At 46.2% G+C, this 27,758-nt stretch overlaps 1 protein-coding gene across 4 annotated transcripts in view; it reads right to left on the minus strand.

The window, feature by feature from the left end:
* FOCAD (focadhesin) overlaps positions 1-27,758 on the minus strand; it is a 141,871-nt gene that overhangs the window by 80,887 nt on the left and 33,226 nt on the right. For all 4 annotated transcript variants that reach the window (XM_080987686.1, XM_080987687.1, XM_080987685.1 and 1 more), the window contains exons 11-15: positions 25,617-25,874; positions 13,487-13,591; positions 11,657-11,758; positions 8,266-8,396; positions 5,080-5,206 (exon numbers count right to left, since the gene is read on the minus strand). In XM_080987686.1, the coding sequence (XP_080843812.1) occupies positions 5,080-5,206; positions 8,266-8,396; positions 11,657-11,758; positions 13,487-13,591; positions 25,617-25,874 (723 nt within the window). The remainder of the gene's footprint in view (positions 1-5,079; positions 5,207-8,265; positions 8,397-11,656; positions 11,759-13,486; positions 13,592-25,616; positions 25,875-27,758) is intronic.

Consider the following 27,758-nt stretch of genomic DNA (forward strand, 5'->3'; position numbering starts at 1 on the left):
AGGAGAAATAAAGAGCTGGCCTTATCTTTACTGTTCAACAGCATCATCTTGACGTTGTGCTGCAGTCCTGCAAACCCCGCAGACGCCTACTTCTTGGGAGAAAAGCTATGACAAACCTAGACAGCATCTTAAAAAGCAAAGACATCACCTTGCCAACAAAGGTCCGTATAGTTAAAGCCATGGTTTTACCAGTAGTGATGTATGGAAGTGAGAGCTGGACCATAAAGAAGGCTGATCGCTGAAGAATTGATGCTTCTGAATTCTGGTGCTGGAGGAGACTCTTGAGAGTCCCATGGACTGCAAGAAGATCAAACCTATCCATTCTAAAGGAAATCAGCCCTGAGTGCTCACTGGAAGGACAGATCCTGAAGCTGAGACTCCAATACTTTGGCCACTTCATGAGAAGAGAAGACTCCCTGGAAAAGATCCTGGTGTTGGGACGGATGGAGGGCACAAGGAGAAGGGGACGACAGAGGACGAGATGGTTGGACAGTGTTCTCAAAGCTACGAACATGAGTTTGACCAAACTGCGGGAGGCAGTGGAAGACAGGAGTGCCTGGCGTGCTCTGGTCCTTGGGGTCACGAAGAGTCGGACACAACTAAATGACTAAACAACAAATGCCAGCAGCACATACAGGTCATATACTGCCTGCCAGATTTTATCCAGCCCTTTGCATCCCCTCTGGCTCATCAGCTGTTCAGTGGGAGCAGCTAAAAAGGGAGAAAGGCTTTGATGCTCTGCAAAGAGTGCAACTCCAGCTCCTTTCTTTGCAAGAAGATCTACTGTAAGAAGATTGAAACAGAGGGGCAAACAGTCTCAGCAGAGAGATCTGTATTCCTGGAAGTGTGCAATAACTGCCCATGCAATTTGCAACTGCATGCATTCAATTTTCAGGACGCAATTGCATTCTGAAGTTGGAGGAACCAAATAGCTGTAAAGCAAGGCTTCCAGATCAGCTTCACTTTGGGGGAGGAAAGGGAAAAAGACACATCAGTATCAGCGGGGAAGATTCACAGCAAGTTCAAATGCCAACTTTACAGAGCAAATGATGTGGACATTTTGCATGCTTCATAATAATCAGAAATATTTGGGTTCCTGAAGAACATGGTGCGAGGCTGCTACCCTCCTTAAACAGCACAGCCAATCCTACTCGGAAACATAGGTAAAGGTAAAGGGACCTCTGACCATTAGGTCCAGTTGTGACTGACTCTGGGGTTGCGGTGCTCATCTCGCTTTATCGGCCGAGGGAGCCGGCGTACAGCTACCGGGTCATGTGGCCAGCATGACTAAGCCGCTTCTGGCGAACCAGAGCAGCACGGAAACGCCGTTTACCTTCCCGCCAGAGCGGTACCTATTTATCTACTTGCACTTTGACGTGCTTTTGAACTGCTAGGTTGGCAGGAGCAGGGACCGAGCAACGGGAGCTCACCCCGTCGCGGGGATTCTAACCGCCAACCTTCTGATCGGCAAGTCCTAGGCTCTGTGGTTTAACCCACAGAGCCACCTGGGTCCCATACTCAGAAGCATAAAGGAATATAAAATCTTGCAAGGCTGCATTGTAAATCCTCGGAGGAAATATTTTCAAGAAAAGGGGGGAGAAACAGCTGCATGTCTGCTTTTGTACGCAGAAAAAAACACAACACTTCAGTTTTAATAGCCAAGTTATTTTAAGAATGCCCAAGGAACCATTTTCTTTTAGTTGTCAAATTCACTAACCGGCATAATTTGTCATCTTCATAATTTCCCCTGTGCTATTCTGCTCCGCAAGTTCTCTCTCTTTACTCAAAGCCTAATAAATGTGGAATCGGGGAGTATACGGCACAGAATTGCTTCCAGAGAGAAACGGACGGAGCAGAAACAAAACAAAACTCCTTCCAAACTATGCTGAGTCTTTTCATCTTTGAATCTTACTTGGCTTGCCTGACGCATTTCACACATGAAATCTATTATGAGGCAGGATGCATAGGCTCACAGAAAGTATGCTGGCTTCTGTTGAATTTTGCTGGGGGCGGGGGCGAAAACAAAAGATTTGCCAAGAATTAGTAGATGTGGTCTTGGCAAGAGCTGTGGCGTATAATATCCAGGCCTGACATGCAAGCCAGTGAGCACTGTAAGTCTCATTAAAAGGCTCCATTATACAAAAGCACAAAAAGATTTAGCCGTCTTCATAAATCACCCCAAAGCAAGCCCAGGACTCGGGAGCAACATGAGTAATTCATCTGCTGTGTTTCCTACTTCATGTAATCCATTATATTCTAATATAGGACAACCATTATATTTAACTCAAGCTGAAAGTTATTCTGCGAGTTTGCTTTTTAGATCTTGTGCTACGGATGTTCTCAAAAAAGCTCCAAAGAGGCAACTCTTCCAGTGTACCTTCCCCCTCGGAGATCTTCTTAAGTGGAAAGTGTTTATAAAACACCACGGCATCCTTTTATGATTTTAGCTTCAGCATCTCAGCTGCAACGCTTCGTTGATTATAAGAAACTTGAAAATTAAAACAATGATGTCTTGGTTTTTAGCATACTTCTTATACATGCAAGTATCTCCCCCCCCCCTCCAAATCACCATCTAGATCAGTGTTTTGCAAACTTGGGTCTCCAGCCTTTTTTTGAACTACAACTCCCATCATCCCTAGCTAGCAGGGCCGGTGGTCAGGGATGCTGGGAAATGTAGTCCAAAAACAGTTGCAGACCCAAGTTTGCAAAACACTGATCTAGATCAAGGATAGCATGGAGTCATATTTCTTCTGTGTCATCAGTTCCTTCATCCTCAAACACTAGGGTCTCAAACAACGGTGCCTTTTAGGACTGGGAGATGCTGTGGGTCCTGAGCACCCTTCTCTCCTTGAGGAGTGCATGAGCCACCCAGTGACTATCCCATAGTTATCACCAACCTTGCCTTAATCCAGTCCCTCATCTTTTGTTCTTTGGTTTTTTTACAGTGTCAGAACTGGCCACCTAAGGCAGTGCCTCTGACCACAACAACAACAATAGCATCATCGTTGTTGTTGTTGTTCTGGCCACCTGACTGAGTTGCCCCGACATGCTGGCCAGCTCCCAACAAAATATTAAAAACTCAGTAAAACCTCAAACATAAAAAACTTCCCTGTACAGTCATACCTCGGGTTACAGATGCTTCAGGTTGCATTTTTTCAGGTTACGGACCGCTGAAACCCGGAAGTACAGGAACGGGTTACTTCCGGGTTTCGGTGGTCGCGAATGGACAGAAGTGCTAAATCACGCTTTGCGCATAAGCACCGAATCACAACCTGCGTGTGCACAGACGCGCCACTGCGGGTTGTGAACGTGCATCCCACACGGATCACGTTCGCAACCCGAGCATCCACTGTACAGGGCTGCCTTCAGATATCTTATAAAAGTTGTGTCGCCCTTTATCTCCTTGACATCTGAAGGGAGGGTGTTCCACAGGGCGGGCGCCACCACCAAGAAGACCCTCTGCCTGGTTCCCTGTAACCTCACTTCTCGCAGGGAGGGAACCACCAGAAGGCCCTCGGAGCTGGACCTCAGGGTCCAGGCCGAACGATGGATGTGAAGATGCTCGTTCTGATATACAGGCCCAAAGCCATTTAGGGCTTTAAAGGTCCCAGTGTCCCCAACACCTTCTGACCTCCCCAGGTTGAATTCCAGTTGGACCATGAAGAGAAACAGTTACCATAGGGTCCTGCCTGTCATGGCACCTCACCATAAAGCCCTGTTGGTTGGTCCCCATTGAGGCTGGTAGGGCAGAAGGACGTGAAGCTAACTAATTATAGTTTGGGCCTCATCCACTTGCCTGGTGAGTTCTACAAGGGTGACACTGAGGCAAAGGAGGTAGAAGCTGACAGTCTAAGCCACCTGCTGGACTGGGTGTGTGGAAGAGCCCAACATACAAATGAGTCATCCATGTACCTTGAATGTTAAGATGGGAGCAGAATCATTATAGAAATAAAGCACATCTTAAGGACAACGTTTCCACAAGTAGGACGCAAGTCATTCAAATGTATTCTTAAAAACCCTGTGGGTGGTTTGCAAAGGAAACGGTCAGCAAAAAGGAAGGGGGTGCCATTTTATTTTTTTGCAATTTCCCTTACCCATGTGTGCTTCTGCCCAATATACTCTGGAGGGTTGGAGGAACCACCAGAGCAGATCTGGGGGGTGGGAAGGGGATGCAGAAACCTAGAGGAAGGGAAATTGCCCAAAATTGTCCCCTTTCCCTGATTTGTTGCCACATTACTTTCATCTGCAGGGGGTCAAGCATTGGGTTCCACCCTTCGTCTGCAGAGAATTACAGTTTCAATCACAGGATTTAGGGGTATCCAAATAGAACCAAAGGGTTGTTCTTAATTCAGGTGTTTTTAAAAAACAACACCTAAGCTTCAAATGTTCTAAATGTGACCAATTTATTTCAAGAGAGACAGGAAGATAAAAAAAATTGTTGTGCCAAAACAAGTCCTGCTATTTTGGGCAGTGTGTTCTGATGCCTTAATTTGGAAGGCTGCATCCATCATGGACATATCAAAGTCCACACACTGTCGGCTTTGCAAACCATGCACACTGAGGACAGAGGCAAGAGCTGCAGCTATGAAGATAACAGCTGTTATCCCCCCAAAAAATCTTGGCCTCAAAGATAAGACATTCCAGGTAGATAAGAAGAAGAAGAAAAAGTGGCCTGTAAGTACAGATAACAACAAAAACAATATTGAGATCATAAGCAACAGGACACATCTCTGCAACAGACATCCTGAAAAGAACTTTGTGTTTACCTTGTACAGAGAATGGAGGGAGGAAATATAATGCTTTGGGAGGAATTTTGCTTCCTCTGAGATCTATAAATTAGTCATAAAATGACAATCACGTCGTTGGCAGGTCTCAGTACAGCTTATTATCTGGAGAAGTAAAACGGCCACATTGCATGCCTCTGCGGATGACTAATGAATGAGGAAAACAGAGAGGCTTATTTTTTAACCAGAAGGGAATATGGTATTCTATCCCAAGGGCAGCTCCTCGAAAGCCAAGGTGAACAAAACAGGCAAAGCGAAGGAGAAAGGAAAATCTGCAGAGCTCTGGGAAGCTTACCTCTGCCTGACAAAGGGCATGGAGACCTTGCAGTACGAGGACAGCCGGAGTGGCTTGGTCAGGCTTCGTGCATTCATTCAGCACCTGGGAAATTGCAGCCAACATATCCGCTCCATGTTGGTAAGGCCTAATCAAATGCAAGAATTACTTTGGTAGTTACAGAATATTCCATAAAGGTAAAGGGACCCCTGACCATTAGGTCCAGCTGTGACCGACTCTGGGGTTGCAGTGCTCATCTCGCTTTATCGGCCAAGGGAGCCGGCGTACAGCTTCCGGGTCATGTGGCCAGCATGACTAAGCCGCTTCTGGCGAACCAGAGCAGCGCACGGAAACGCTGTTTACCTTCCCGCCAGAGTGGTACCTATTTATCTACTTGCACTTTGACGTGCTTTTGAACAGCTAGGTTGGCAGGAGCAGGGACCGAGCAACGGGAGCTCACCCTGTCACAGGGATTCGAACCGCCGACCTTCTGATCGGCAACCCCTAGGTTTAGCCCACAGCGCCACCCGCGTCCCAACGTTCTCCAAACTGAATATATTTCCTTTCTCCATAAAGAGAGAAAGCAAACAGTCAGATACAATGGTACCTCGGTTTTCGAACAGCTTAGTTCCCGAACAACTCAGAACTCAAATGCTGCAAACCTGGAAGTAGGTGTTCCGGTTTTCGAACTTTGCCTCGGAAGCCGAACATGCGCCTGAGCTTCCGTTTTCACTGTTGCACAGCGAATTTAAGTCCCCCGCATAGTAATTAAGGTGTTTTTCCTCCCACTTCTGCCCTTGCACCACTCATTTGAGTCCTCATCGTAATTAAAGCCTTCTGTTTTGATTGCAGTGTTGTGAGGTGATATTTGGTGCTTTTGTTTTTGCTATTTTTTGCATTTTTGTTTGTGTGGCTTTTTCATTTTTGTGACTGTTTTTCGTTTTATGGTTCATTGGTTGATTGATTGTGTGACTGCAGAAATGGATAAAAGCTCCCCATCCAAACAATGACTATCACCAGCGCAGGTAAGAAAAAAAATTACCGTAATTTTAATTTTTGTCATCTACAATACTGTCTTATTTATTTTATAGTACAGAACATTGATTGTTACTTTCATTTTATAGCTCAATGGTCTTGTTAGATAGTAAAATTCATGTTAAATTGCTGTTTTAGGGGTTGTTTTTAAAAGTCTGGAACGGATTAATCTATTTTGCATTCCTTTCTATGGGAAAGTGTGCCTTGGTTTTGGAACGCTTTGGTTTTGGAACGGACTTCTGGAATGGATTAAGTTTGAAAACCAAGGTGCCACTGTATTTGATCTGAGCGCATCTCATAGCAATTGCTGATTTATTCATAGTAGTACATGGCAACTTCTTAATCAGATAGGGATATCATTATCGCCATAATTATTCCTCTTCTTAGTCAAATATCGTCTCCCAAAACAGCTTGGGTCAATTTACAAGGCCTGTGTCCAGGATGGTTGGAAACAGAGTTGAAGAGACTTTGCCAAGATCCTGGGTGTGGTACAATGAATCGCCATCAAGAAATAAGGTACAGAGGTATATGCCCATGTTGCCTGACCCAGAGTTGTACAACTTTCCCTCCTTTGGTTATGCTGGCATAACCTTTCAAACCAGATGCTGGAACAAAAGCCAGGAACACTGGCATGTCATGGGTGTTGGTGGCAAACTGGAGTGTTAAAGTTGGTCCTGCTCTTTGGACAAAGCACAGTCAGAAGCCTAGACTCCTAATAAAGAAAGTCTAGTCAGTCCAAAAGCTGCACAAAGCCTGTCAATCACAGAAGTTGATACTGTGCACCGCTTTGTCCTTAAGCTCAGAGGCTTAAGCACAGACAATCCATAGTGGCTCAGAAGCATGGGTCCATATCTTTCTTTTCCATTCCTCCAGAGATAAACGTTTTTTATTCCAATTTTTAACAATCAACTATTAATATATTTCCTGCTATTTTATGGAACTTGGTCAGCGTTACTTGTTCTAATCTACTGTACCTAAAAGTGTAACTATAGGCTCAAATGGTTGCTTCTGTCTAATGATCTACTGTATTTTTCGCTCCATAAGACGCACTTTTTTCCTCTTAAAATCTAAGGGGAAATATCTGTGCGTCTTATGGAGCGAATGTGTGGTCCCAGGGGCTGGGGGGGGACCTGGGCTTCCCCCGCCAGCCCCACAAGCTTGGGGAGCAGCTCCCTGAGCTGCTTTTGGGGGCTGGGGGGGGAGAAAACCGGGCTTCCCCTGCCATCCCCGACAAACTCCTGAGCCGCTCTGGGGTAGCCCACGAAGCCTCCGCAGGGCAGCGGGGAGCCTTCGCGCGGCTATCCCTGGCTTTTGCGGGAGGTGGGGGAAGGGACAGAGCGAGGCTCTCTCACTTCCCCCACCTCCCACAAAAGCCCCCAAGAGCCGCACTCCCTTTGAAGAGCTGTGCGGAGTGTGTGTGTGTGGCTCTTGGGGGCTTTTCTCCCTCCTCGGGGAAAAGCCTGCAAGCGCCGCACGCACGCTCCACGCGGCTCATGAAAGGGAGCGCTGAGCAGAGCCTGGGATGCAAACAGGCTCTGCTCACTGCTCCCTTTGAATAATATTTTTTTTCTTGAATTCCCCCCCAAAAAAGTAGGTGCGCCTTATGGTCAGGTGTGCCTTATGGAGCGAAAAATACCGTATATCAGGCATGTCCAACTGGTCGATCACAATATACTAGTCGATTGTGGGGTGTCCGTGGTAGATCATGGCCAATCGCGGGATCGTGATTGATCACCCCGTCCCCCAAAAAAGCCGAACAACTTTGGCTCATCCTCACCCAAAAATGGTCAACAACTCTGGTCAATCCAATGGGTAGATCATTGCCAGTTTATTTATAGTGGATGTAGATCACTGTCTCTTGGAAGTTGAATGTGCCTGATCTATATATAGTCTTGCAAAGTCGAACTGAACAACGGATTAATGGCTTAAATCCCAAAATGTGAAACTGAATCCATTGTTGGACCAAATGCAAATAAGTAATAATTTCATCTTCTTTTTCCAAAAACTACCCTGTGTTTCCAACAGTCAATCTTGCCCTCCAGAAAATGTAACTGCAATGGGGAGAGACCCGGCTCCAGGTTCAGCATCAAGAATCCAATGAAGCACATAAATCTCTGCAGTTCTGGACAAACTTAATCCCAAACAACCACTTTTGGGGACGCCGTTGCTTACCTTTGCTTGCATATGTCTCTGATAGAAGCAGCTTTGGCAATCACCTTCTCCCACTGAGTATTTTTTCCAACGGATAAGGAAGCCATATCCGACATCGCCATGAATCGCTGCAGTTCTGGGTAAACACGATCCTAAAAATAATTTGATGGAAGGGGAAAGGTTTAGCAATTTAAATTTACCAGGATAACATTCTATTTTACGCAGCTCCCTAAAGTCATTTACATTGCAAAGTGCCGTGCCCCCTGCTGCAAAGCCTATTAAGATGCGGTTTCATGTACATCTGTAGTTAATATACTGCAACTTAAGCAAACATAGAACTACAGCAAGTGTTCACAGAGCTATAGTCGTAAAGTGTTGAAAGCATGTCACACAGTGGCGGAGCTTCATGCTCCAGCACCGGGGGTGGAGAGCAGGCGGGGGCATGGCTGGCACGCACCCCAGGGGCTTGGCGCACGTTCTGGGGGCGTGGCACACCGCCTACAAGGGCATGACGCCCAGCGTGGGGGGCCCAGCCGCGATGGCACTCAACTGGGATCGTGGGGGGGGCGCGCTCCCCCCGCCCCCTCTTCCTCTGTCAGTGATGTCACATGCAGTATTTCATTACTACTACTACTACTAATAATTTATTATTTATACCCCGCCCATCCGGCTGGGTTTCTCCAGCCACTCTGGGCGGCTTCCAACAAAGTATTAAAGTATTAAAAGTATTAAAATAAACAGGGCTGCCTTAAGATGTCTTCTAAAAGTCTGGTAGTTGTTCTTCTCTTTGACATCTGGTGGGAGGGTGTTCCACAAGGCAGATGCCACCACAGAGAAGGCCCTCTGCCTGGTTCCCTGTAACCTCGCTTCTCGCAGGGAGGGAACCGCCAGAAGGCCCTTGGCGCTGGACCTCAGCGTCTGGGCAGAACGATGGGGATGGAGATGCTCCTTCAAGTATACTGGTATATTAACCCTTACAATCCGAGAAAGGTCAGTATTGTCTAGGCCACGTTCGTCCAACTCCCAAGAGACTGCGATCTACTCCCAGTATAAAAATTCTGGCATTGTCATTGGAGGGAGGAGGAGTGTGCGTGGGGTGGGTGGGTGGGTGGAAGGTGGCGGCTAACTGGAAGCAGGGGGAGATTGCCCAGAGTTGTTGAAAATCAATCAACAGCCTGACCTACGCAGACACCCGTTGCACTTACTTGCACTTGCTGCCTAACCCACCTCAGTGTCCAGGCTGAATGATGGGGGTGGAGACGCTCCTTCCAGTCTACTGGACTGAGGCCGTTTAGGGCTTTCAAGGTCAGCACCAACACTTTGAATTGTAACCTCACTTCTCGCAGGGAGGGAACCGCCAGAAGGCACCGGAGGGACCTAGCGCTGGAGGCAGGGAGCAGCAACATTCCTTGCCCACTTTATTTAATCCTGAGATCGACCAGGATCAACCGCGATCGACCAGGATGACCCAGGGGATCTACCTGTCAATCGCGGTCGACCGGTTGAACATGTCCGGTCTAGGCCAATGGGTTGAAATCCCCAGTTTGATGACCTGTTGCTGGATAATTTTTTTCTGCCCATCTGGAATATGAGTGATGATAACATTGACTTAATTTACAGGGCTGTTGTGAGAGTCACTATTTCTGTTTCTGTTCACATAATCATAGAATTGTAAAGTTGGAAGCGACCACGAGGTTCATCTAGTTCAACCCGCTGCAAAGCTAGGAATCTTGTTATGATAGACTCATAGGGCAGTAGAGTTGGAAGGGACCACAAATGTAATGGCAGCTAAAGAATAGCAGTATATACCAGATATTTTACCTCTAGATATATTTACTGCGAATCAGCTCTGCAAATAGTCGCTCCAGTCCAGCACACAGTTGGGGTGCAGGTCATGCAGAGAACTGGGAAAGGAAAGGGCTCTCCCTGTTCTCTCCAGAATTATGAATGGTACCATACACTTAAGTTTCGTGTTTCCCGGGTGGCGCTGTGGGTTAAACCACAGAGCCTAGGACTTGCCGATCAGAAGGTCGGCGGTTCGAATCCCCATGACGGAGTGACCTCCCGTTGCTCGGCCCCTGCTCCTGCCAACCTAGCAGTTCGAAAGCACATCAAAGTGCAAGTAGATAAATAGGTACCGCTCCAACGGGAAGGTAAACGGCGTTTCCGTGTGCTGCTCTGGTTCGCCAGAAGCGGCTTAGTCATGCTGGCCACATGACCCGGAAGCTGTACGCCGGCTCCCTCAGCCAATAAAGCGAGATGAGCACTGCAACCCCAGAGTTGGCCACGACTGCACCTAATGGTCAGGGGTCTCTTTACGTTTACCTTACCACACCCTTAAGTTTTGGGCTTCCCTAAACAAAGCTGTCAGGGAACTGCCATCAGCTCAGAGGCGAGAGATGGAAGGGCAGTTGTGTTACAGGGAGCCTCCAAAAATCTTGCGAAGCAGTTCCTCTTCCTGCGAGGAGGAAAGCCCCACCTCCAGTGGAGAAGAGGTGCAAGGACCAGAGGATGCTAGGATTGAGCCAGACATGAACTTACGACGCTCTTCACTGTAAATAGTTTGCACCAAGAATAAAGCCTGGAAAAGACAGGTCGGAATCTTGCCTGTTTACTCTTGAGCAACCGCACCAGCATCTAACAAAAGCTCAACAATTTGGGGGGCTCCCTAAAAAGCTAAACAACTTTTGGGGTATCCTGATTTTTACTTTTTGAAATATGGCAACCCCAGGATACGCATGGGAGAATGAAGCACAACATCCTGCTAACCGAGTGCACAATCGAACTCCAAGAATACTGGGTTCTGGCATTCGTAATTCAATGAAAAATTGGTTTCTGGTTTTGTTTTTTTTAAAAAAGATTAATTCATTTAAAAAATCCGCAGTATCTCAGTACACATACGATAACAGTACAGTCGTGCCTTGCTTGACAAACACCTTGCGACTCGAACGTTTTGGCTCCCGAATGCCGCAAACCTGGAAGTGATTGTTCCGGTTTGCGAATGTTTCTTGAAACCCAAAAGTCCGACACGGCTTCCGATTGGCTGCTGGAGCTTCCAGCAGCCAATCAGAAGCCACACCTTGGTTTCCGAACATTTTGGAAGTTGAACAGACTTCTGGAACAGATTCTGTTCGACCTCCAAGGTATGACTGTATTGTAAAAGCTTCCAAGAACAAATTATTCTGCATACTCCCCTCCTAGAGTGGCCTGAAGGATTAGCTCTTAACAACAACAACAAAAACAACAACAACTTTATTATGTATACCCCACCCATCTGGCAGGTTTGCCCCAGCCGCTCTCAACAATGTTCCTAGCAGCCATTGTTAAGCGAGAGGCAACAGCACGATCAATTATTCCCCCAAAATGTGATTTTTCGAGACAGAGATTAATTGCTTTCCATCTTTTTGACAACCTGCTTCTCCCATAAAGATGTCATCAGGCGTAATGCAACAGCTTGAAGCTCTGGCGTGTTTCCCAACACCTGGAGGGCGCGTAAAATCTGAGCCACGCAGACCTGAAAGAGATCGTTTGCTCATTTGTAAAAACAGAACTTTCCCTACATTCATTTACAATGCAGAATACGTCTGGAGAGATTAATTTTGCAGCAGATACAAAAGCGCCGATCAGTTCTGCGTGCCAAGCATCTAGGGCTACATCTAGACGGCAACTTTTTCACCTTGACGGCAGCACCATTTAGCATCATGATAGCAGCGCAGGAGGCAGAAGAGGAAATGTTAGGTGCCAGAGAAGGTGCTGAGGTGAGGCTCTGGCAACAGTTCTGCGTTGTCACTGGGTTAATGACTAATCTTTTAATCTGCTATTTTGGGGTGGGGGTGGGGCATGCAGGCCTATTCAGTCAACACACCTGACTGTAAATAAATCACCTCTCTGGAAACCTTGGGAGATAATCTTTTTAAAGATCTTTATTCCACTGAAGGCATATTTACATTTCCTACAGTGTAACCTGAGCTACACCCATAGTATATAGTGCTATGGGCTACTTCTGTTTCCTACAATTAGAGATATTATTTCTGAGCGTCTATTTGTTGCAATCCGAATGTTCCTGGCTACAAGGCATTCAGGCTATGTAGATCTACACCTTTGGCAACCACCCATAGCCTGAATGAGGGTCTAAAGTAGTAGTAGTAATAATAATAATAATAATAATAATAATAATAATAATAAATTGTTTATACCCCACCCATCTGGTTGGGTTTCCCCAGCAACTCTGGGCGGCTTCCAACCGAATATTAAAAACAATACAGCATCAGACATTAAAAACTTCCCTAAACAGGGCCGCCTTCAGTTGTCTTTTAAAAATAAAATAGTTGTTTATTGCCTTGACATCTGCTGGGAGGACATTCCACAGGGCAGGCACCACTACGGAGAAGGCCCTCTGCCTGGTTCCCTGTAACCTCACTTCTTGCAGGGAGGGAACTGCCAGAAGGCCCTTGGAGCTGGACCTCAGTGTCTGGGCTGAACGACGGGGGTGGAGACGCTCCAGGCCGTTTAGGGCTTTCAAGGTCAGCACCAACACTTTGAATTGTGCTCGGAAACATACTGGGAGCCAGTGTAGGTCTTTCAAGACTGGTGTTATGTGGTCTTGGCAGCCACTCCCAGTCATCAGTCTAGCTGCTGCATTCTTGATTAATTGCAGTTTCCGAGTCACCTTCAAAGGTAGCCCCATGGAGAGCGCATTGCAGTAGTCCAAGTGGGAGATATCCAGAGCATGCACCACTCTGCGAGACAGTCTGCAGGCCGGTAGGGTCTCATCCTGCGTACCAGATGGAGCTGGGAGACAGCTGCCCTGGACACAGAACTGACCTGCATCTCCATGGACAGCTGTGAGTCCAAAATGCCAAAAAGACTCCCAGGCTGAGCACCTGGTCCTTCAGGGGCACAGTTGACCCATTCAGGACCAGGGAATCCCCCACACCAGCCTGCCCCCTGTCCCCCAAGAACAGTACTTCTGTCTTGTAAGGATTCAACCTCAATCTGTTAGCCACCATCCATCCTCCAACCGCCTCCAGGCAAGTAACATATTCCATATGGATTCCTCTAGGGAAGATAAAGCATTTTGTTGGAACAAGATGATACCCATTTAAGTGATGGTTAATGACATTCTACCAAGGTGCTTTCGTTGCCCTTGACATTTTATTCCAAAATTAAAACAGAAGCAAAATTTGCTTTTAAGAAACAAAACGCCTTTTCCAGCAGAGAAAAGTTAAAATTTCGTACTGACCTTATGAACACCCAAAGCAGGCAAAGTATACAAGATTTCCCGGCACAGAGTGGGCTCCAGCGGCGTCCCCAACTTAAACATCAGGACGGGAATCAGATTTGGCACCTAAAATAAATAACACCCATAAAAAAACATGGGTTGCTATGCTTCTGTGTGTGGACAACAATGATAAACATCACCACCATTTTGAGCAGTTCTCCAAGTCTTCATAAAACGATTAGTTACAAACAGAAACAAAAATACTAACACAGAAATATATTTTTCTGGAACACAACAAAATTCAGTGGTATGCGAATTGTACAGACGTTTGTGTCAGGGAACTGCCATCAGTGCCGGAGGGAGAGAGCAAAAGCCAGAGGGATTCCAGAGAGCGTCCAGGGATTGGGAGAAGTAGCCCATCTTCTGGGGAAGAGAATCAGCGTAGCACTAGTGGAGACGGGGGGCAGATGGGGGAAGCAGTGAGGCGGTCCCATGACTCCTTGCCTGGGACCAGCGGGGAGAGTAGGGGTCCTCCGTTGCCCACGCCCTCCTTGCGCAGAAGGCTTTCGCGCAGAGAGAGTAGGAGGAGACTAGGCGTCAAAGAGCTTCTTTGCTGGAAGAAGTTTAAGAAACGCCCACTGACGGATTCTGCCAGCGATTGAGTCAGCCACGGGTGAGTGGCTGTCCGGACAGAAAAGGTTCACTTAGGCAACCCAGCCAGGTGTTTGCACCCAGCCGGGGAGATAAGCACCTGCTTATGCACGAGCAACCCCTAGAACCATTACAGTTTGTTTCCAAGGTTCTTTTATTTTTTAACAATTCCGTTCCTTCACCTTCCAGCAGAGTATTGCAAAGATTTCCATCTCAGTTTTATTATTTGCTTCCAGAGTGAAACTCTGTCCTGAGTTTTGTTATTCGGGGAGGGTTCCCCTACTCCCCAGTTACCTCCAATTACTGTAACTTTAGAACTGACTTAGTGATCCCAAGTTTGGACGTTTGAGCTGGCTCAAAACCAAAGAACAAATTCAAACCAAACCCCTTACTTATTGGCCGGTGGGCATACAGATACTGAAAAGGGTCTGCACAGTCTTAAATTAAATTCCTTCAAGGACCATTAACTCAAACAGGTTCTGAACCTTTCTGAAATGTTAAGAAGGTTTTGCCAGTTCCTGTGCACGCATGGAAAGTAAATAAATTCTGAAAGCACCCAAAAGTTCCTGTTTGTTATGAGAAAGGACATCACAGTCAGCCTTGCGGTTTCATGATGATTGGCTGCCACTGAACATTGGGCTTTACAACATAACTGAAGAAAGGTCCCTGCCCCAAGGATGTTTACAATCTACAGTTTGAAAAAGATAAAAGAAAAAAGGGACAAGGAGGCAGCAAAGGATGAACAGAAGCAGATTTTGCTCAATTCACACTAAATCCAATGCTGCTTGCTGCCATTGTACCAAAAGACTGTATTTTTAGAGTTGGTTGCAAATAAATTCAGCATTACTATATACCGTATTTTTCACCCCATAGGACGCACCGGCCCATAAGGCGCACCTAGTTTTTTTGGGGGGGAAATAAAAATAAAAAATTTATTTTCCCCCCCCAGACGCGGTGCTGGGGCGGGGGAAACCCGGGGGAAGCCCCACGGCTTGCGGAGAGCTGCGCGAAGCTTGAAGCCTGGGCGCGCTGAGCTCAGTGCGCCCCAGGCTTGGGCATGCAGGCAACTCTCCGCAAGCCATGGGAGCCCAGCGCCGACCTCTCTCGCTCTCCAGGCTTCAGCGAAAGCCTGCATTCGCCCCATAGGATGCACACACATTTCCCCTTCATTTTTGGAGGGGGAAAAGTGCGTCCTATAGGGCGAAAAATACAGTAATCTTGTTTTGAAAATAGGCCATCTTCTGTTCTAATTTGGATATCTATACAGCAATCAACCGTCGGCAAAACTGTAATTTTAACTCAATTTAACAGCGTGAAGAGGCGGGGGGAGCTGTTATCACCAGAACTCTCTTCCATTTTGTGATTATTATTCATGATTATTTATTAAATTTGTGTGCTACCCTTCATCCGAAGATCCCAGGGTAGCTCACAACAGATAAATAGCTAAGTGAGTGGTACTTTGACTTGGATGCTTCTACAAGCATTGCGCGGCGGCAGCGGTGGGAGGCCCCATTAGCTAAAGTGGTACCTAAGATTAAGAACAGTTTCAGGTTAAGAACAGACCTCCAGAACCGAATTAAGTTCTTAACCTGAGGTACCACTGTATGTACATTCCCCATATGGGGAATAGTTCCAGTGCTTCTGCTAGCTGAGAGCTAGCAGAGCAGTCCTAGCTAGAAGCTGGTCAAACAAAGAAGGAAGTCAAAAAGAGGGAGGTGTGCTGTGTGACTCGTCCTTTTGTTACCTGGACAGGTAAGGTCACGCCCACCTTTAATCACATGCAAAAGAAAGGATGCTCCAGGAAGTTTTGACTGGCTGGACCAAACATTCCCTCGCATGTCTTTTCTAACATTACAAGGAATGTTGTACTTGACTGCCTCTCATGGATCACATCCCACAAGCAGGGCATGATGCGCATGCATGAGGCAAGAGAAGTGAGTGAGCATATTCGGCAGAAGGAAGAATCTTCCCACATGAGGATCTGAGAGTCAGCTGCTGGGCAGTTTTTCTCAACAACCTCCTCCGATTTCTTTCCACCAGAGCCAGTTGGATGCTGCCTCCCAGTAAGAGTGGGGCAAACCTGGGATTCATTAGGCTGAAAAAAGCTCAGCCCAGGTGCAGAAGAGGAGAGCTGAGAAGGAAAGTATGGTAGAAAGTGAGCTCTTCACAAATCCATATTGTTTTTATTTGATTAAAAAGGGTAGTTGTTTGGCCAACTTTTCTGGAATTTCCCCCCACCCCCTTCCCTCTATCTTTAATCACATTAGCGGGTTGTGATGACTTACACAACTTTCGTTTTGATCTCCGAAAGTTCTCCGATGATGAACATTTTGCTTGAAATTAGCATAACTTCAAACAGAAACGAAACACTCCAAAGTCGGATGGTTCCAAAACCATTAAGACTACTCCCAGGACGTTCAACTTGGCAAGAGACATTAACGGTTCCTTCTGAAAACTGACTTTAGAATAAAAATTTAGCAAGGAAACCTTGGACGTCTACTTGCTAGTTCTGTTAACTATTTTGCAATATCCTAGCTACATAACATGTTGGATTCGATACTGCATTAAAACGAAGGATTTTTAAGGCTACATTTCTCTGCTTTATGTCTTTAAAGACGGGGCTGGGAGTTGAAATCCTTTTGATCTTGGGAGCTTACACTTTTGGCTGAAAATTTAAGACAACCCATTAGTCTTGCAGCTTTTGAATACCTGCCAAATTGTATATTTATCCTCAGAGTGGCTAACTGGCAAGATAAAGTTGTTTTAAATAAATACACATGTCCACATGAAGCCGTATACCCAGAGACAGTCGAGGCTGTTGGCGTGAACAGAAAATTATACCCATATTTGTGTGTGTGAACCAGTCCAGAGATGTCTATTGCAGGAACCTCCTTTTGAAAGGAAAATATCTATGCTCCTCTATGGTTTGTTGTTCAGAAATAACACTCGTTTTTTCCAACCACAAAGAAGACCTGCCCCTCAACTTGAAACATAAGTAAGGGAGGGCTGAATCTTTGCCAGGGCGAAATGAGCATTTGGTCTCCATTGGGTTTTCCCGACAGTTTTCCAAGAACTGCCCTGCAGATTCATTAACTCTCAGTGCATCTGAGCACCTTCAGAAAGCGAGCAAATTTGTTGCTTAGCAACGCAGCATTTTCAATCCCTCTCCATCCCTAAAGATTCAGCAGTTAGGTCAACCCTCCCCATTAAGTGCCTGACAAAAGGTTGTTTTTTCTACCAGATTTCTCTTTTGAAAACAAAACAAAAACAAGACAGGGGAATCTGCATTTCAAAACCACCAACTAACGTCTCAGTACAGTCAGTCTTGCAAACAGATTTACGACGGCGGCTCTTCGGATGACGAGACTGTATCAGAATCTGACGCTTCGTAAAATGGAACTTTCATGTAAAATGGAACTTTCGCGTACGGTTCCAACTTGTCTTTCGTTCAGCAGCAAATACAACAGCCAATGCCATTGGCTGGGACAAATAAATATAACCAGACAACCAATCTCTCGGTTTAAGAATTCTTCTGTTAGAAAGCTCATGATAAAGATATTAAAAAATATGTAAGACCACAGTCCAATGTACACTTACTTGGGAGTAAGCCATGTTTAGCACAGTGGCCTGACTTTAGGGCTAGACATGCTTAGACTTCTGCTGTCAGATTGCATTTTCTTGACATATTAAATACATCGACAGCACTCGGGACTCAAGAGGAATGAAAAACATATACCTGTTCAATGTTATGCAGAACTGGCACTCCCACTGAAGGCAAAAATGTTTATTGAAGATGGCAGAACGGTCTACTCTAAGGATGGCGGACATCGGATATCACTCATCTTCCTTCAAGCCGGAGTATTTCATTTTTAAACTTAATTTATTTTATTTATAAAATTCCTTACCCGCCCTTCATAAGGTCCCAGGGTGGGTAACAAGAAGTAAAATAGAGACAATCAAGAAGGCAACTAAAACCGTTCCACCCAAAACAATATAGAAGAGATCAGTGAATTTTTTTGTAGGGCCAGAGGCACCATCTTGCATGGGCAATGGGGGGGGGGACACGTCATGCACATCACGTCCCAACGCCATTTGGATGAGCATTGCGCATCCCTCCTTGAGCTGGGCAGACATGGGGACAGAGTAGGGTGTCTTCAAGCTTCATCAGTAGGTTTCTGATTTGGAGGATGGATGGCGGCTAACGGATTGAGGTTGAATCCTGACAAGACAGAAGTACTGTTCTTGGGGGACAGGGGGCGGGAGGGTGTGGGAGACTCCCTGGTACTGAATGGGGTAACTGTGCCCCTGAAGGACCAGGTACGCAGCCTGGGAGGCATTTTGGACTCACAGCTGTCCATGGAGGCGCAGGTCAATTCTGTGTCCAGGGCAGCTGTCTCCCAGCTCCATCTGGTATGCAGGATGAGACCCTCCATGCCCGCAGACTGTCTCACCAGAGTGGTGCATGCTCTGGTTATCTGCCGCTTGGACTACTGCCATGTGCTCCATGTGGGACTACCTTTGAAGGTGACCCAGAAACTACAACTACAGTGGGACCTCAAGTTAAGAACTTAATTCGTTCTGGAGGTCCGTTCTTAACCTGAAACTGTTCTTAACCTGAGGTACCACTTTAGCTAATGGGGCCTCCTGCTGCCGCCATGCCGCTGGAGCACGATTTCTGTTCTCATCCTGAAGCAAAGTTCTTAACCCAAGGTACTATTTCTGGGTTAGCGGAGTCTGTAACCTGAAGCATCTGTAAACCAAGGTACCACTGTAATCCAGAATGCAGCAGCCAGACTGGTGATTGGGAGCGGCCGCCGAGACCATATTACACCAGTCCTGAAATATCTAAATTGGCTCCCAGTAGATTTCCAAGCACAATTTGAAGTGCTGGTGCTGACCTTGAAAGCCCTAAACGGTCTCAGCCCAGTATACCTGAAGGAGCGTCTCCATCACCATTGTCCAGCCTGGACACTGAGGTCCAGTTCCAAGGGCCTTCTGGCGGTTCCCTCCCTGCGAGAAGTGAAGTTACTGGGAACCAGGCAGAAGGCGTTCTTGGTAGTGGCACCCGCCCTGTGGAACACCCTCCCGTCAGATGTCAAATAAATAAACAACTTTAGGGAAGGTTTTAATGACTAATGTTTTAATGTATTTTTAATCTTATGTTGGAAGCCATCCAGAGTGGCTGGGGAAACCCAGCCAGATGGGCGGGGGTATAAATAAATTATTATTATTATTATTATTATTATTTCACATGATTTCACGCAAGTATGCAAGGACCCAGAATACAACTCGTGTGCAAATGGGGTGTCCCCTGTATTCATCCTTGCTTGGTGTTCTCTTCACCCAATACAGTGGTACCTCGGGTTAAATACTTAATATATACCCAAGTACTTAATTCATTCAGGAGGTCCGTTCTTAACCTGAAACTGTTCTTAACCTGAAGCACCACTTTAGCTAATGGGGGCCTCCTGCTGCCGCCGTGCCGCCGGAGCACTTTTTTGTTCTCATCCTGAAGCAAAGTTCTTAACCTGAAGCACTATTTCTGGGTTAGCGGAGTCTGTAACCTGAAGCGTCTGTAACCTGAAGCATATGTAACCTGAGGTGCCACTGTACAGCCAAAGTTAAAAGCAGCAAACACTGAGGCCATTGGCTCTTCTATGTTGCTACCCAAGTAGAGAACACCTGCCATTACTGTCTTATCTCCAGTCAACAAGACTTAAACTCTATTGATTTATGTTCTTGCACCACCACAGTTCTTTGAAGACTTGAAAATTTTTACAGATTGCAGATATTTTCAAGGATCACATGTGTTCTGCAAACCGCACATCCATTGCTCTCTGTTCTGTGTCAAAATCAAGATGTTCCACTTTCAACTCCTGATTTTCTGGCAACTAAAGAACACCCAATAGGAGTTCATAGCATTTCATTCATTTACCCAACAAACACTCCTTGCTTCCCAAGAGCAGAGGATTTAGAATATGGTCATTATTGCTTAAGGCATTTCTCCATCAACAAAACCAAGTGTATAATTGGTTTTTCTTTTAAATACTCAAACTTCTACCTAAATGAGGTCACAATTTGCTTTATTCTTTGTCTTTTATTTTTAAGCCGAAGAACTGAAGAAGCATTCTCTTCTGATGAATTTCCCAGAAGGGTGTCATATACCAGGCAAATATTTTATTGCTGCAGTTGAGATAGCCCATAAAAGGGTGAATATCCCCAAGATACTCATAATCCGCTAATAATGGTAATAGATCTTGTGTTACAATGCACAAATGACCTCTCACTCAAACAATTTATTTTATTCCCCCCCCCCCCTTTTTGCAGCACGGTTGGATTCACATGCAAAATAATAAGTTTTTGTGGGTTTTCTCTTTTTTTGCACAGTGAGTCAATTTATCCGATTAGGAAGACTGTATTAAAGTCTTTTGCGAACAGACCAAGTCAGTATGGCCTTAGCAGCCATTTTATTTCAGTGAAGCCAGTGATTTTTTTAGGGGGGGTGCAGGGGCATTGGCGGAGGAGCGGGAATACGGAGGGAGCGGACCACCCCCGGCACCACTATTCTGGTAGGGTGCCATCACAGCGGACCCCCAGACACACACCGCACTCCCTGCGTGCACACCAGGCACCACGCCCCCAGAACATGTGCCACACCCCTGCGGGCGACTAGCCACACCCCCACCCCAGGGGGGTCCCGCCACGCCCCCGCCTGCTCTCCGCCCCCGGTAGTGAAGCGTGCAGCTTCGCCACTGCACAGGGGTACGCATACCTCTAAACATTTTGTGAATCTAATCTAATCTAATCATTTTGTGTTTCTAATCTAAAGAAGGGCCTTCTCGGTAGTGGCGCCCTCCCTGTGGAACGCCCTCCCACCAGATGTCAAAGAGAACAACAACTACCAGACTTTCAGAAGACATCTGAAGGCAGCCCTGTTTAGGGAAGCTTTTAATGTTTGATGCATTGCAGTATTTTAATGTTTGTTTGGAAGCTGCCCAGAGTGGCTGGGGAAGCCCAGCCAGATGGGCGGGGTATAAATAATAAATATTATTATTATTATTATTATTATTATTATTATTATGCCTTGTGGAGGGGCAGTATTTCAATATGAGCAGGAAAATGAGAGTACCCCTAAATATATATTTTTTTGGGGGGAAGCACTGAGTGAAGCTATTTTATTTCCCTCTATGCAATCCAAGGATAGTTGCCTCCCATCCCTAGAAAAACGGAATTGCTCCATTTTTGGACCAAATTGTCCCTTGTCCTGTTGGACAACAACAGCAGTTGGTAGAGCGTGAGGCTCTTCATCTCAGGGTTGTCGGTTCGAGCCCCACATTGGGCTAAAGGTTTCTGCATTGCAGGGGGTTGGACTAAATGACCAACTCTATGATTCTATGAACCCTTCAGTATCTCAACAGAACCACAAGTGACAACCGATAAATTAAGACCCATAGTTTTCACATCTCCTAGTCATCCTTGCTATTAAAAATGCCATCAATACATACGATTGTTCCAACATGAAACAGCAATTATCTTGAATGCAGCTCATTCCCAAACTGCATTTACATGAAAGTTAAGCCCAGAGATGTAAACAAAACTTAATTCCAAGAGTGCTTATTATCACCTCGCGACAACTCAGTGTCCCTTTATTACAACATAAGCAGCGGCCAAATTGTCTGGTACCAACCCTTGTCTTCCAAAAACCTGTCTTCCATTATCTCACGTATTACACGTATCGTTTAATTATTGACTATTTTTCCAATCAGCAGTTTCACACCACCCAAACTATATTTGTTACTTTCCAAAGTAACCAATGTGCCTTAAGGCGTCTTTCAAATTTCAGAATCTGAGTTCGAAAAGAACCTGGGTCACGATCTGCCGTGAATTTTCATTCAAGAAACCTACCGTATCTTTTGCCCTATAGGACGCACTTTTTCCCCTCCAAAAATGAAGGGGAAATGTGTGTGCGTCCTATGGGGCGAATGCAGGCTTTCGCTGAAGCCTGGAGAGCGAGAGGGGTCGGTGCGCACCGACCCCTTTCACTCTCCAGGCTTCAGGAAGCTATCCGCAAGCCTGCGGACAATAATTTTAAAATTAATAATTTTAAAAAATAATCTGTTACAAAAAATCCATGACTCTCCTGCTAACAACAAAGTCAGCCATAAAACTTCCTGGTAAGTTTACAGATCCAAAATGCATTTTTTGCAGCGGTCAATGTGGTTGACCTGGGGTTAAGCCATATCCTGATCCATGACTACGCAAATAATTTACAGAACAGCCACTGGCACCATGTTCTCTGCCGTTCCCTCTATTTCCCCCATTAGCTCCCCCAAAAAAACAAGCTTGTTTTTTATTCCGATGGAACACCTCGAACAAAGACAACCTGAGCCATTTGAGGCTGAAAAGAAAATTCCCAAGATCCCCATTCCTTGTAAAGCAGTTTCCATTTATCTGTTTTGAATTAATACGATAAAAGCATCCCCAGCAAACCATCTGCAGGCAGCTGTTCCCACAGAGAGCTGCAAACAGCATGGCACGATTCCCTGGTTATCATTGTTTGGGCCTTTTTGCATTTTGAGTGGATGTTATTAAAAAGCAATAAGACAAGCAAGGAAATTAAATACAGCGATCAGCTGTAGGATTTCTGAAGAAGTGTTTTGCTTTCGCTGTATTATTGTTGGCCTTTGCGACTCTTTTATGCAACTTCACGGTGCATAAATAGCCATTATAAAAGGTGCTATGCGCATTTTAATTCCCCCCCCCGCAAAAAATGCACATGTTCCCAGCATATGAAGAAGTATTTTATACCTTTTTCTTAATCCTATGCCCGCCCTTGTAAAAGTTATTTGCCATAAGTTAGTCTGTTGCTTCCGTTTGCATTTTAGTCGATGTGAACATTACTACATTCTAATAGCGCCAATATATACAACAGCCAAACCCAAGCTCCTACTCACACCGCCCTGTATCTGAAAAAAGCTTTCATGAGCAAGACCCTTTCTGGAAGAGACTGTTATAAGAAAAATACTGCTCCCTTTCCCTTGTGGGGTACCCAAGAGCCTGTATAGAGTCATTGTGTAGGTTCCCTATCGGTAGGGGAAAATAACAGAGGATAACCAGAGAATTGTTGTTGAGTCGTTTAGTCGTGTCCGACTCTTCGTGACCCCATGGACCAAAGCACGCCAGGCACTCCTGTCTTCCACTGCCTCCCGCAGTTTGGTCAAACTCATGCTCTTAGCTTCGAGAACACTATCCAACCATCTCGTCCTCTGTCGTCCCCTTCTCCTTGTGCCCTCCATCTTTCCCAACATCAGGGTCTTTTCCAGGGAGTCTTCTCTTCTCATGAGGTGGCCAAAGTAGTGGAGCCTCAGCTTCAGGATCTGTCCTTCCAGTGAGCACTCGGGGCTGATTTCCTTCAGAATGGAGAGATTGGATCTTCTTGCAATCCATGGGACTCTCAAGAATCTACTCCAGCACCATAATTCAAAAGCATCAATTGTCTGGCGATCAGCCTTCTTTATGGTCCAGCTCTCACTTCCATACATCACTACTGGGAAAACCATAGCTTGTACTGTATGGACCTTTGTCGGCAAGGTGATGTCTCTGCTTTTTAAGATGCTGTCTAGGTTTGTCATTGCTTTTCTCCCAAGAAGCAGAGAATATTGAGAAACAAAGCATCTAGTAAGCCTGATCTTACTGTTGCAACAGGGTCCACCACTCACCCCACACAGGGAGGGAGGAGGTGTGCAAGCCCTTATACAGACTTTTGAAATTGCCTCCCCTGTAGCTCAAGACCATCCCCCAAAACGTTATGCATACATCACAGAAGGAGTGGTCCCCAGCAGAAATTTGAGTGTGTTGCTTCTCTCCTGTCTGCCAGGATACCTGATAATGCCTTATCTGATTGCCTTTTCTGGGTAGTCTGGCCATTCCTTTGAGATGGTAAATACTTAGTTCCTGAATCTCTTACGCATATTGAGAGTGTGCTCAGCTTAACAGATACTTCCCAGACTGTATTTACAGGGAGGTGTAAGCCCCTACAGTCCAAAGACTACTGGAAAACTTTTCCCATTTCCTTCATCCTATTTGAGGTCAATTTAAGAGTCAAAATGGCTTCAGGATTCTTCTCCTGTACTATTTCAGACACGTGGTTTATATGCTTATGTACGTGTTTGCCTTGTACACTTATGAACATATAATTTATATATATATGAGACCCTAAATTCTTATAACAGAGACAAACAAGCACCGTCAGCTGGTTAAGGAAGGAGACCACACAATGGACTACCAGTGCTTCTCCCAAAACTGTGTTTAAAACATCCCAAGAAAGTGGAACACAAGAGGATAGGAAGCTGCCTTATACAGAATGAGACCACTGGGCCATCCAGCTACACTGACCTGTCAGATAATAATAATAATAATATTTTTTTATTTATACCCCGCCCATCTGGCTGAGTTTCCCCAGCCACTCTGGGCGGCTTCCAATCAAGTGTTAAAAGCAATACAGCATTAAATATTTAAAACTTCCCTAAACAGGGCTGCCTTCAGATGTCTTTTAAAGATAAGCTGCTTATTTCCTTGACATCTGATGGGAGGGCGTTCCACAGGGCAGGCGCCACTACGGAGAAGGCCCTCTGCCTGGTTTCCTGTAACCTCACTTCTCGCAATGAGGGAACTGCCAGAAGGCCCTTGGCGCTGGACCTCAGTGTCCGGGCTGAACAATGGGGGTGGAGACACTCCTTCAGGTATACAGGATGGGGGCATTTAGGGCTTTAAAGTTCAGCACCAGCACTTTGAATTGTGCTTGGAAATGTCCTGGGCGCTAATGCAGATCTCTCAGGACCGGTGTTTTGTGGCCCCAGCAGCCACTCCCAGTCACCAGCTGCTGCATTCTGGATTAATTTCAGTTTCCGGGTCACCTTCAAAGGTAGCCCCACGGAGAGCGCATTGCAGTAGTCCAAGCGGGAGATAACCAGAGCATGCACCACTCCAGCGAGACAGTCTGTGGGCAGGGAGGGTCTCAGCCTGCGTACCAGATGGAGCTGGTAGATAGCTGCCCTGGACACAGAATTGACCTGCGCATCCACGGACAGCTGTGAGTCCAAAATGACTCCCAGGCTGCGCATTTGGTCCTTAGGGGCACAGTTACCCCATTCAGGACCAGGGAGTCCCCCCCACCTGCCCGTCCCCTGTCCTCCGAGAACAGTACTTCTGTCTTGTCAGGATTCAACCTCAATCTGTCAGTCACCATCCATCCTCCAACTGCCTCCAGGAACTCGCAAAAGACCTTCACCACCTTCACTGGATCTGATTTAAAAGAGAGGTAGAGCTGGGTGTCATCTGCATACTGATGAACTGTCAGCAGCTCTCCATTCCTACCTTGGCAGAGGAGATGTGCCTAAAAGCCAGGAGGTACAGCGTGAAGGCATCACAGACCAAACTGGAAGGAGACAAGACCAACTTTGGCTGCAGGCCTTCCATCACACCTCCATGTTATTCTTACCTGGGACGAATCTGCTTTGGCGAGTTCTGTAGTGGCAGCTAATACGTCACGAAGGCAATCTCCGTTTTCTTGAACGAGGAGGTAAGCCAGCAGAAGGAACACGTGGGCAGGGACTTGCGTTGTAATGGGCAGCACGGATTTAAGAGAAGACAGCCAGTCGGAAACGGAAGACGTCTCTCTCAGGAGCCCCAGGAGCCTCCAGGTCGTATGCAATGAACCATAAGCACTGGTGATGGGGAAGAAAGGTTCGGAAAAGGCCTGAGGCAAAAGAAAAGGCACATTCAAACCAGGAAAGTCCGAATGTTCAAAATAAGGTACTCTATAAGTGAAATAAAAAATTTAATTGTTCCTCAGCTATTTGCCTAAAAAGCATGCAAATAATTTTTTTAAAAAATGACACCATCTCACTGCTGTGAAATATACTTCCTTCAAATAAATTACCGACACTGCTGTTGATAATTACCGTATTTTTCACTCTATAAGACACACTTTTTCCCTCCTAAAAAGTAAGGGGAAATGTGTGTGCGTCTTATGGAGTGAATGCAGGCTGCGCAGCTATCCCAGAAGCCAGAACAGCAAGAGGGATCCCTGCGCAGCGCTCCCTCTCGCTGTTCTAGCTTCTGGCTTAGCCACACGAAGCTTCTTCAGGCTCTCCTTAGCGTTCCCTTTAAAGAATGTTTTTTTCTTGCATTCCCCCTCTAAAAACTAGGTGCGTCTTATGGGGTGAAAAATACAGTGCACAAGCCCTTGCCGCAGCAACCAATCACACGTCCCCCAAATGCATTATCTGGGAATAAGACACCACCCAATTTTAAACATTTTTTAAAAAAAGAAAAGAACTGTGTCTTATACACAGAAAAGTATGGTCGGTTTCCGGGCAGGTGAGGGTTTGCCAAGCGTACCTTCCTCTTAGCATACTTCTAAGCACCCAGGTGACAGCTGGGGGAATGACGCCTTGTGTGGATGATACGGTATGAACAACATAAATGTGATAAAGGGTCTTTCTTAGGGACTCTCCCCAGGCCATATGCCATCTCTAGACTTGTTCCACACCTTCTCCAAACGTTTCTGTCCAGCCTGAACTCTGATGATGGCTGGCGCTTGCCTGGGTGATGGGTTTGTAGCTCAGCAAGTTCCTAGAATACAATGGCTGGGATGTGGTTGTATCTACTGCCCCCCCCCCCCACTCTTTGTTAGGATACTGATGTTCCGTTCTGCCTTAAGAGGAACAGATTTGTGGAGTTGTTGTATGTCACATGTCTGTTTACTTCCAGCACAGTCTGCTGGGAACTTCCATTGTATATTGTTTTTGCTGTACGGCTGTTTTGCTTGGACACGAAGGGAAGCAGACATGTTTTTCCCTTTGTTCCTAAACTATGCTCTTCCGTTGTGAAGATTTATTCACTCCGCTGATAAGAGCGTGCTCAGCTTCTGAACGTTTCGGAGGCTCGAGTCGCTGATTGATGCTGTTCCGAGAACCGGAGTTCGCCCAGCTGCCGGCCGGTGGCTGGAGCCAGCTGGGGGCCAGCCAGCTGCCCCTGTCTCCCAGGCAGCATCCCAACTGTTAAGTTGTGGGTGAACATTATCAGACGACACAGCGATTCTTCAAAGCAGCTCTTTATTTGTAAGCTGGAACAGAACTGAACTGAAGGGTTCAGCCAGCCTGCTTATATAGAGCTCCACTAGAATGCAACAGTAACCATTTTCTGTAACTATCCAATCACTGAACGTCACTTTCGATCCCTTATTTGCATATGTGGACCTGAACTATCTACAGTATCCACCTGCTGGCCGAGGGTGAGAACTTCAGTACATAACACCAACACTCTTTGCCTCTGGCCATGCCAGCACCGCCATGTGGCCCACAGAAGGTTATTCCCAAGGGAAAGTGGCCCTCGGTGTACAAAAGGGCTTCCCAACTGGGAGAGACATCAAAGCAAAGAAAGGAAGCAGCAGCAGGGAGAATAGGCAGTCTTGGAGGGAGGGTACCTGAGGGGCTCTAACTGGTGCTGCGGACCAGCCTGTCAGGGGTCTCTTCCTCTTCCTCCTCCTCCTTTTGACCAGGGGCTGCAAGGAACTATGGGTAGCCATGCCCAAGACCAGCCAAGTGATTCCCAGCATCGCTAAAGTGACATACAAACT

This window comes from Podarcis pityusensis, assembly GCF_964106645.2.
Source record: "Podarcis pityusensis genome assembly, chromosome: 17".
Lineage (NCBI taxonomy): Eukaryota > Metazoa > Chordata > Lepidosauria > Squamata > Lacertidae > Podarcis > Podarcis pityusensis.